Source organism: Acartia tonsa, chromosome 11, assembly GCF_053477335.1.
Source record: "Acartia tonsa isolate MP-2025a chromosome 11, ASM5347733v1, whole genome shotgun sequence".
Classification (NCBI taxonomy): domain Eukaryota; kingdom Metazoa; phylum Arthropoda; class Copepoda; order Calanoida; family Acartiidae; genus Acartia; species Acartia tonsa.
The window spans coordinates 46747447-46759569 of NC_137270.1; the positions used below are offsets into that span (position 1 = coordinate 46747447).

At 29.3% G+C, this 12123-nt stretch overlaps 1 protein-coding gene across 1 annotated transcript; it reads right to left on the minus strand.

The window, feature by feature from the left end:
- Positions 1–3513: 3513 nt before the first annotated feature.
- LOC145332778 (uncharacterized) lies at positions 3514–5392 on the minus strand. Its single transcript, XM_080177838.1, has 2 exons — positions 5262–5392; positions 3514–4880 (listed from the first exon to the last, which is right to left on the minus strand). The coding sequence occupies exon 2, from the start codon at positions 4876–4878 to the stop codon at positions 3595–3597; it is 1284 nt and encodes a 427-aa protein (XP_080033964.1). The 5' UTR covers positions 4879–4880; positions 5262–5392; the 3' UTR covers positions 3514–3594.
- Positions 5393–12123: the final 6731 nt, after the last annotated feature.

The window sequence follows — 12123 nt, forward strand, 5'->3', positions numbered from 1 at the left end:
TAAAAATGCTAAAGGAAAAAATATTTCCTGTTTTTTTTTTAATAAATTGAAATATAATCGACTTTAGCAAGGATTTATGGTGTATAAAGTTGTCACTTTGTAATTAGTAAGCCAATAAAACACAATCATCTGATATTTTGAACAAATAGAAACATATCTTAAGAAAAATAGACATAATCATAGAAAATAAACCAAAAATTGGTTAGAATTTTAAGCATTCCCAAGCAGTTCACAAATGTAATCTACTAATTCTAGCACTTTTTTAAAAGAATAGTTGATTGGCCTTTTAAATTTTTTATAACCTTATGAAACAAAATTAGTTTTTGCCACCTTAACGAAGAAAACATAGTAATTAAAAGACTTTCATAAATGATCTCACATATAATAAAATAAACAATTTATTCTTAGGCCACATTTTTTTGTTAATATACACTATTAGGTACTTTAAACTAATACTGCGATTTGTGAAATCATAAATCATAATTAATTAGGAGTTTCTATTAACTTAAAACACCTTTTACAATATTAAAAATGACTTAAAAGTGATTTTTATTTAAAATTAAATTACATTTGTTTATTTGATATTACATTTTAGCGTTCTCCTGTTGACTTATAAAGTCTCAAAAAGTGTTGATATGTTTTCTCCCAATTCTAATAAAACGTGCCAAGTTTCAGAACAAGAAGAGAATACCAACCAAGTTGAAGCCAATCTCCAACTCATATGACAAAGCATAAACTTAGCTACCAAACCGAATAAGTTAAACGCAATATTGTCAAAGTTTACAACATTTAGCTGGTTAGACTAAATTGATTCAAGTGATAGATGTGATAAACAATTCAACTTTGCCAAAGATAAAGCAGTTCAATTCAATACTTTAAACTTAGATTAAATTTATGTTATGAAGTACTTATAAGCTATAATTTGTGAGAATATTAAATAAAGCTAGATTTTCCAAGAATAAATAAATAAAGATTTATCCAATGCTTAATTAAACTCTAGCAAGCTACCAGGTGTATTTTGCTTTTCTTATAACAATAGAAACTCAGAGTAAACTGCATAGCCGGCTTATACAAGTACAACTTGATGCGCTACCGTACCCTTACTCCTAGAATCCAAGCTATTAAGCTACAGAGCTGTACTAATCAGTGTCCCAAAATCTAATTCAGCATGTATTATACAACTTAATATTTCTTATCAAGCATCCTTAAAGAGAGGTACAACTATAGAGGTTCCCATGTTCCGGTGTGCTCTAGGGCCTCTAGAGTGTCAACCGGTGCGAGTGTCCCCCTAGGGCCGCGACCAATGGCCACAAATATACTAGCATTCTCTAGGGCCTCTAGAGTGTCATCTAGTTGCAATTGCTTGTACACAAGGCTCTCAATTGCATTTGTGTCGTGCGTTTCAGTCCCTAAAGCTCCAAACGCCTACAGATAGCTGTCCTTTAATCTCTAATAATTTTGCAAAACTTAAAATATTTGTATCTACTATATATGTAATTGCTAACCACGTTGATTCCTAACCCTCAACTAAGAATGATTCTATTTTTGCACTTGAATAATTCCTAATCAAGTTGGAGGAAAGAACTCCACTCTTTACTAACGTTTTCCAAAGGTACTAGGGCTTTCTAACAAGTTTTGATATTAGCAACTACTTTGAATTTCTAAATAAAAGGAATCATCAAAGTATTTTTGAAGTTACTTTATATTTAGACAATGTAGTAGCAAAGGTCCTTTAATAAGTTGTACATGTAGACTATCATAACCTAATGAATATCAACTATATACATAATCACTAATCACGCTATTCCCTCCGCAGGAATAACTCCGCTCTTTACTAATCGCTTCCAAAGGTACTAGGACTTTCTAACAAGCTTTAAATTAGTAATTATTTTGCTTTCTAAGAAAAAGTCTATTAGATAAAGAATATTTAAATAATAAACATTTACCAAGATAATATAGAGGCAAAGGTCCTTTAGTAAGTTATGATATGCTTATAAGTTAAGTTTTTAAATTAGTTTTACTTTTACTCTTAAACTGCTCAAGTAATGGCAAAATTAATACAAAGACCTAAGTGTTGTAAACACTTCCACGCGAAGATCTCCTATTATTTATTAACTTTTGTGCAATAAAGAACTGTTGTCTCACAACTTCAAGTTCAAATTATTCAATATATACCAAAGTGAAAAATGTACTAAGTGTTTATTGTTTATACTTTATTGTTGATTAAATGTGAGTATCATAGTTTAGTATTGTATTCTAACATAAGTATAATAATGTTTTTTAAGTTATTTTCAATTATTTTATATAAGGTTAAATATGTTTTATGACAGTTAAAACATATCTTTGGATTTGCAAAGTGTAAACCATAAGTTCTTAATAAGAAAGTAAACTTTAAACTTATAATATTTGATTCTTTAAGATTTTCTTTACACTTGACATGTAATTGTTTGTTATCCAAATACTTTGAATAATAATCATCAAACTTCATTATGTTTTGTAAATTTACAAGTCCAAAGATATAATAGTTAAACTTAGATAAATTTGCTAAAGATAGATTTTTTTTAAGCAGCATAAGTATATGATTTTTCAGAACTTAGACTATTTCTCTAGTTTTGAGCTTCATTTGATTTTTACAAGTCCCAACAGGGAACTTGTAAAATTTCTATAAATCTCAATAAGAGTAAAACAGAAATTAAGATAAATGAAAAATTGATACACATAAAAATAAACACCATTCTTATAAAAACTAACAGAATGGTTAAGAAAAGAGAGAGTATACAGATAAACACATTAGATAGGTTAAACATTTAAGAGATACAGAGGTTAAATAAAAGGTTACGAGTGAGTGGGTGTGCAAAGTCCACTGAAAACCAGATACTTTGCTGCTCTATTTATACTGAGATCTTAGAATGTTCTAGAATTTAGTTAATGGCATAATCTGATGCAATTCTAGCTTTTTTGTGCAATAAAAAGTATAACAAAAACTTCTACATCAGTTTTTGTCATATAATAAAGAAGTTTCTAGAAATTTACACATGATGCAATACTAGCTGATTATGTATTAAAAAGCATAATAAAAACTTCTACATCAGTTTTTGTCATATAATAAAGAAGATTCTGGAAACTTACACATGATGCAATATTAGCTTTTTATGTATGACAAAAACTTATTCATTGGTTTTTGCTTGTATAATTAAAGTGTTTCTAAGAACATTCTAGTATCTATATACAATTACATAATACAAAATAATGATGAAATTATTGAATCACAGTAAATAACTATACTTTTGTTTCCCACAAAAAGTCTAGAATATTCTAGATATAAAACACAATTATATAACTTTGAATTGTTGTGCAATCCTAGTTTTTGCTCTTGTAAAATTGTAGCAAAAACTGCACTTTCTATGGGAAACTCAAAATATACTAATACTTGGTTTTTTTTTTATTTTAAAACTACAATTCTTTTTATGTTTTTTTTTTAATCTTTTAGAACTTTTTTTTTCTTTACTGGACGTTAGTCAAATTGATTTTTTGTGTATTTTTTAATAAAAGTAAATCATCCTTCCCTCTCTGCATAAAAAACAAAAAAAATTTTCAATTGACGAGGGTGAAATCATTTTGTCTATGTTTCAAAACAAGGGTAAAAATTAGAGCAGGAGTCAGTCTCAGGATACTTCCACTTGGAAGAGAGACAAAAAGTAAGTTGAATCCTGAGTCACTGAACAAATTTCTGATATTGACCAGAGATAAATCCAGAAACCTATCAACGTTCATTTTTCCCTCCCCTGAGAATTTAGCTCTAATCTTTGAGCGAATCTCGTCCCTTGTATGGGGCATCCAAAAAATGTCCTCAGGGAAATACCCATACAATTTGAGACACTGGGCACTCATGTACCCAGAGTCCACGAGATATAGCTCTTCCCCTTGACTAAGAAGCACATTCAAGTCTCTAGGATTGTCCACTGGTACAATCCCATAGACCTTATCCACGAAGGTACATGAGTCAAGAATTTCCTGATCCTGTGCTCCAAGGCAAATATATTGGGAGCTGGGTATTGTTGTAGGACAACCATACACTTGGATCAGGTTTGTCTTAGTCTCATACAACTTCTGGTAATAACTGCTTCTATAGTGCTGTCTAATTATTAATTGATTACTTTCACTATCTTTAGCATTAGCATTAAAGAAACAATAATGGGGTGGAGGTGGTTGAGCAAAGAGATGGATATACTTCTTAGTCATGCTTTGTAATGCTGGCCTAAACCCCCCGCTACTTATGCTTGCCTGTTGAACTCTATGGATTCCCCAAGTTTCCCTAAACCTACTGAGAAGATTGAGTTCAACATTATTCTCATCAATTCTGAGCATGCAAGGAAGTATAGCTGCTCTTTTTTCAACTGCCCCTGTGAGTACAGCAATTTTATCGTAGTAGAGATTGTGTTTGAACAATGTTTCACTATCTATGTCTGTCAACTTATAATTAAATTTTTGTGTACAAGCTAAATAGGGTGATAGAGCATAACTTGCTTTAAAAATCAATGACGTGTTTGTGATTTCTGACAGTGTTGATTTCTCAGAAAAGGGAAGTGAGAAGTAAAAAGGTGAGTAAAGAGCCCGCCTATTCTGAATCTTTCTTTCAAGAAGATTTTTCTCAGCTGGGGTGGAAAAAGACGTATTACAGCTATCGCTGATGAGGACAGGGAAGGTTTTTCTAATCAATCTTGGACTATCAAACTCCTCTAAAATTTCGAAGTCGTCGAAATCTTCAGCTACCTCATACGAATTTTCACTAACCTCCTTGTTCTCGGACTCTCCCTGACCATTCTCCTTGTTGACAACATGATGACCGTTTGTTGTTGCAGGTGTACAGACCTCCATGTCTAAATAAAATATTTTTTGGTCACCCTGTTGTTAGATAATATGTTCCTTTAGTCTTAAAACAACTTCATTATAGTAAAGTGTTTTTTAGGGTGTTTTCTCCATGATGCCACTTTTAAGAAATTGGCTTATTGACTTCAGTTATGAAAATGATGTGCATGATGAGAAAGTGATGCTTTACACTACACAACCCAATCTATCTGTTAAAGATGCGTTGAATATTAGTGATTCCTCCTATGTTGATTTTTCCTCTGACTACTTTACTACTTTTCCATCTTCCCCTGACATTCCTTTCTTGGAATCTACTTTAGAAAAACCAGTTCTATTGCAAGAAACTCTAACCCAGCTTGCTACGCATCTATCTACTGATAACTCAAAGTTACCTTCAGTCACATCTGAGGCTTCAACAACTGCTCCATCCTCTGTATTCTCACCAACCTCATCAGCTTCTTTGCTTTCAGTAGGGTCACCCTTATCCTCAGCAACCACTTTAGAATCTGATGTAGCAACGCTGTCTTCTCCGTTGCCAACGCCCACAACTTCGCCTCCATCATCAAGAATGGTCTCATCTCCGTCCACCACGATGATAACTTCAGGTTCCGGTCTCTCAATTATCTCTATGTCTACCTCCACCTCCTCCTCTCTCCGGGTCTTGGAGGCAGATTCTGAGGAACTTTCTGAGCCTGAAATTCGAAAAGATTTTAGGACCCAAGAAATGGTTTCAACTCCTTTTAAAGAAGTGAAATTGGATCCTCTAACCACTTATCTACCAAAAGTTCCTACCACTAAAATACCTTCTCCTAAACTCAGTGGTAAAGTTACAAATAAGCGAAAACTTAAATCTGGTCCTCAAACCCAGGTTGGAAACTTTTCTACAAAAACTTATAGTTTACCAAATATTCCCAGTTTTACCCCAAAACCGAGTCCTGCCTATAACAAATCTATCCACCGTGATTATGGTTTGGCTGCCAAGAATTCCTATCAGTCAATTTATGAAATAATCAGCAGGTAAATTTTAAAAGAAAAAAAAATTTTTTTTCCTATCATTTTTAATAAAATGTATTTTTTTTATAGCCCAGGTTATTTCTCCATTTTGGTTATTGGTGGTACAATTCTAGTGGCCCTATTTCTTATCCTAATATTACTTGCTTTGCTTGCATTGGGTAAGATTTTATTTTATGCTATTTTATGAAATTAATTTGCAGACTTTTTTATTGGGTGCGAACGATTTTATAGTCTGTTAGTCTATATAGATTATATATATTTATGATACTATTATCAAAAAGATCAAATTTCAATTTTTAAAATGGCCAATATTGATCGCGTGTGTCCAAAAAATTGTAAGAATAAGATGGAAAAAATAAAATTAAACCAATAGATATTATTTTTAGACTTTAATTTGGTTTATTTTGCTTTTGTTATATTTTCTTTTACTTTAATTAAATTTCCTTATTCATAATGTCGTCTTCGTGTATAGGTTTCGCGATTTTCATTTTTCAAACTTCATAATTATCAGCGGCATTCTTAATTTCTATTGCGTATTTACTAGAACGGTTAAATTTAAAAGAAAACTTATTATTTTTGTTGTTAATTGATTTTTTATTCGTAGGTCAAAAGTGTACTAAAAAGATTAAACGGCGTTCCCAGCAGAGTCAAACGGCTAGCTCAAGAGTTCATCGTGCTACCCAGAAGAACCTTGATCCTACCAAATATTTTAATACTACTAATTTTGGCCCCAATTTGTCTACTATCCCTCCTGACTCTGTTGTGAATAATCTGCAGAAATCTTTTTCAGTTTAAAGTTTACTTAGTGTTTCCTATTGTTCTTGAGATAAACTAAATTCATACTTTCTATTACAGTTTAGAATTTTCATCTCTTGTGTAACTGAAAAGTACCAACTGCTAATAAGTTTTTTTTACAGTAGTGTCAACATAACAATTAAGCCATGTAAGAACTATAAAAAATTGCCAACCTATGTTTTAACAAGGCGAATCCCCCTACTATACAGTTGTATATTATCCCAAAAAAAATGTTCTTTAAACACTATTATCTCTCTACTAATATTATCAATGCTTAAACTAATAAACACAAACATTAGTATAGATTATGCTTACCTATATATCTTTACTAATAATATCAATAGATAAATTAATACCTATAATTATTGAGTTTAGATTTACTTACCTATTACTGTAAAAATTTATAATTTCAGATTTTTTCAACAATGAGTATTCCGGATGGAAGTTCCCAGATGATTTTAAATAAGATTAAAACAATTCTTAATACTCTTCTGCAAGAAGAACGCAATGAGGCTACGACCGATAAGTTATTCCTTGCTGCTGTTGCCCTTGGACTTTTGGCTCTCGGGTAAGTTTATTATTTTATTCTCCCCCTCTATTTCATTACTAGAACCAAATCCCTTAGCTCCCCTTTCCTCTCTTAAATATTTTAATTCTGACATTTGCTTATTTGCATTCTCTGCCCCAAAACTGCGTATGGTTAATATATTTGGATAACAGCTTTTTAGAAATATCATTTGACCTATTTTTTCACCCTTTTGGATGACATATGTTTTCCCTGATAAGTTATGAAGTATGAAATAAACATTACCCAAATAATCAGGATCTATGATCCCACCAGTGCATATTATATTTTTTAAACTTAAACTTGATCGCTCCCTAAGCATAGTAAAATGACTTTCGGGTGCTTTAATTTGGAAACGCAGGTCTATTTTGACGCAATTTCTTGGTAAAATCTTTATTAATCCAGGACTATAAAAGTCCAGACCTACAGATAGCTTTGTAGCCCGGGTAGGTTTTTTGATACTAGCATCTGAAGTAATTACAGCTGTCATTTTTTTTAGAACGGCGGCGGTATTGAGACTATGTTTTAAGAAGAGAAGGCAAAATATTTCCCAACCAGGTAAAGTTTTTTTTTTTTCTCCTTTCTAATATGTTAATGACAATTATAAAAAATATGAGTATAGTAGTATAGATTATAATTAGATTTTTATTTAGTTTATGGTATTGACAGCTGTTTAAAACCCAATATTCGCTATAAGTGATGTTACAGGGATGTAAATATTCTTTAATAATCATTTAATATAATTTAGTTGATAGTCTTTTTATATTTTAGATCCCGAACGAGACGAGAATCTTCAAGATAATCCAGCACTAGAGTTGCGTCACCATCACCAACCCCCTCGGACAAGTCAGGCGATAGAGATGCTGCCCCAACCCCCTGAGATAAATCCAGAGGTATATCAAATAAAGCTTTTATATCTTCTGAAAGAAATTATTATTTTTACTTTTGTAAAAGTCATTCTAAACTTAAATAAACTTTGATAGACAGTAGGCTATTTTTATTTGATTGCATAGAATCCCTGCTAATTATTTATAGGTGTATTTAACTAATTGTTAACTACCTAATTCATTAAGTTTTACTTCGCTTCTGTAACTTTAATATACTAAAATTTTATACTAGGTTTTTGGTAATTAAATTTCTTTAATTCAAATGATTTAATTTACTTCCTTCTAATTTACTTTAAACTCATCAAATCTTAAGTACCCTTTCTATAATATATACTGACTTTTTTTTCTGATCATGTATACTTTCAGATATTAAAAACATAAATTCCTACCTAATAAAAAATTTTTATTTATAGACTCGTCTAGCTGCTGAACTAGGACAGTCAAGAAACCCTTTCTTGTTGCCTGTGAATAGAGTAAGAAAAGTTTTCCTTATAAAACAAATCTTAACTACAGTACATAGCTTACTATATGTGCAATTACAATTTTTATAAAAGTTTTACAGTATTTAAAATTAAACTTTTCACCTATTATTCTTCTAACAAATTATTTGGTAAAGCTAGTATTGTTTTTAGGTTTTTAAAGTTTTTCATTAAAATTTTAACTACGTTAAGAAGCATTGACCTCTGTACTTGCTTGGCTAAACGCATATTAACTTCAATGTATTCAAAAAATGTTGATGACTTATTTAAATCATCAGTTTGCTTATTTTTTCTAATGCAATGTTTACTTTTTTTCCTTATTCTTTAAGTTACTAATTTTCTGCATTAATATTAATCGGGTTTGTTGAATAAGCCATAATAAAATTTCTTCCATGAGTCGTAAATCTATATTGGAAGCTCTAACTATAATTTCATCCCTGCCCCTTAAATTAGAGGAGTTATTTCTAACTATAAGTTTATAGTTCTTTAGTTTGCACATCTTAAAGTTTTTTTTTACTAAAAATTATTTCCTTATTACAATAAATGAATGCTAATCAATTTTAATTTTGTTTCAGATGGTTCCAAACCCCAATATACATAACTGGTAAAAACTCTGCTTTCGGACTTTTTTTTCTTTCGGACTTTCAACTTTTGGACTTAATCTGTGATAAAAATTGTGATAAAATATACAAATTCAAAATTCTCTAAATAACTGGTAAAAAACTCTGCTTTCGGACTTTTTTTTCGGACTTTCAACTTTTGGACTTAATCTGTGATAAAAATTGTGATAAAATATACAAATTCAAAATTCTCTAAATTTCACCACCAAAAATCTCATAAAATTAGTGAAAAAAAAGTTTTTTAAATCAAAAGAAATTCTTCATAAATTGTAACTAAACATTTTGGTTTAAAGTTTCTGGCTTAAGTGATAAATATTTTTTTTTTAACTACCTCAATAATTCAAACATAATAAACTACCTCGTGTCTTTTCGTGATAGTAAGCAAACTAAGATCTCAAAGTTTAAATACTTATTATTCTATTTTCTTATATAATTTGGCATGTATAATAAAGATTTTAAAATTTCAAAATTCCTCCATCAAATTCTTACAAAAAAAAACAGTGATAAAATTATAAACTATGTAATTTATGAATAATGTTTTGTTTTAAAGTTTTTGGCCTAAATAATAACTATATTTTTTTTATTAACTACCTCAGAAAATTCAATTTTGATAAGCTACCTTATATATATTTTTTTTACTCAAATTTATACTTTAAAAATTGTAAATAACCTTTTGTTTTAAACTTAAACTAAATCCTTCAAAAATTGTAAATAATATTCAAACTTAATTTAAGTACAGTGTTGTTTTTTTTTAAAACGTGATTCTTCTTAACAAATATTTGACCTCCTCAGTGGTAAAAACTTATTATCTTTTTTAAATTAACGCAAAACTTATAACTAAATGTTTCGGTTCAAGTTTTCGATATAAATTTTAAGTTCCTTTTAAATTTAAAATTCCAATCATACAAAAAATGTTAATTATGTAATAATCTTTTAATATACATTTTGTTTATAGGAAAAGTCTTAGTCTAGATAATTAAAGAATTAAGTTAAGCCTGCTAATTGGATAAATATGTTTATAAAATCTTGCTTCTTGATAAAATTTTCCCGCTATAATTATTCAAAATCTTTTTTCTGTACTTCAGTTCTATTTTAATTACCCTTTTATATCCTAATATATCTTAACCTAATCTTAATCTAACAAACTCAATATATAAAGTCTTATTCCACTAAACTTAATTAAACTTTCTTTTGGGGAGGCATTTAAGTTCAAACTAATATTTCTCTTACACTAGAATTTAGTTTTTAAAGTATTGTCCTCTCTCTTTCTTGTAGCATTTGTTAAGATCTTTACAACCTAGGTGTATTCAATCTTAAGTAGGTGTAGATATTCTACTACAGCTAATCAATTTACTGATTATTATATAGTTGATTTTCATTTTCGAGATATGTGAACAATTTTATTTAACTAAAGGTCTTTACATCCTGGTGTATTTAACCTATAGATAAATGTCATTCTTTTGGTTAGGTATTCTTTTTGCCATTTTTAGAGGGAATATACTTGGGTTCCAAAATTGTACTGCTTAAAGAAACACCAGAATTTATACTTTCATTGCCTCAACATATAAGAGTTTAATTAAGATGCTTAAAGGTCCTCTATATATATCTATTTATTTAAAGTTTAAATTTTACTTTAATAATTACTTAGATAAAATTCTTTTTATGTTTTCAACTAAAACTCAACAGTTATTATATTTGGAAAGAAAAAACTGGCTTTGTAAAATTTAAATGAAATAAACTTTCCTATATTGCTCTTTAATTTGTTAAAGATCATAGGGAATATTACATTAAAATATTTTTCTAATTTTACTTAGGAATCTACAATTTCAAACGTAAATCTAAAATCTTTTAATTAGGAAAAAAATTAAAGGAATTTTAATAATATTTCAAAAAATTTCACTATGTAAAAATTATGACAAAACTTAAGGCAATAGTTCTACAATTTTGTATTACATATATCTAGTTCTAGACTCCTTCCTAAAACATAAGATCCTATCTAATGTAAGCTATATACTCTATCTTATAAAATTTATTGAAAATTTAAATGATATTATAAAATAAAGCCTACCAGAAAATCTCTTCATTCTTTAATCACTTAAAGTTTTATGTTTCACCGACAAAAGTTTGTTGTAGACATAACTGCTTAAATAATTTTTCCGCCTTATATATTAAAACCAAAATATGATTGAAACAAAGAAAAGTTTTTATTTGTAGTTTCTCTTTAATCGAGCCCGGTCTTTAAAATTCTATTACAATGTTGAAAACACATATGATATTAGTTTTAAAGTTACTCAATATTTTCTGAAAGAAAACTTTTAATCGAAAATCCGAAAACGCTAAAAACTAGTTAAGAATAACAGTTGTTTCCATGTATAGGGATGAGATACACTTTACTTTGAATATTTTAAATGCCTTGGAATGAGGTACACTTTACTTTGGATATTTTAAATACATAAGGATGAGATATTTCCACCTTGTTAGATTACCTATTTTGATTCAACTGTTTTTTTTTTAATTAATGTTTTAAAGTTACTCAATATTTTCTGAAAGAAAACTTTTAATCGAAAATCCGAAAACGCTAAAAACTAGTTAAGAATAACAGTTGTTTCCATGTATAGGGATGAGATACACTTTACTTTGAATATTTTAAATGCCTTGGAATGAGGTACACTTTACTTTGGATATTTTAAATACATAAGGATGAGATATTTCCACCTTGTTAGATTACCTATTTTGATTCAACTGGTTTTTTTTTAATTATATTTTATATTTCCGAATAGATAATTTGCTTTTTAGGTTATCGACTGGAAGAAGAATTCTACTGGAAGGAGAATAACAAATGGTTAAAACATTGTTTTAACTAAAAGTTGTCAACCCCCCCCAAAAAAATATTG

What these genes read in the sequence shown, in the direction of transcription:
- LOC145332778 (XM_080177838.1), bottom strand. Translation starts at nt 4,878, where the DNA reads ATGGAGGTCTGTACACCTGCAACAACAAACGGTCATCATGTTGTCAAC.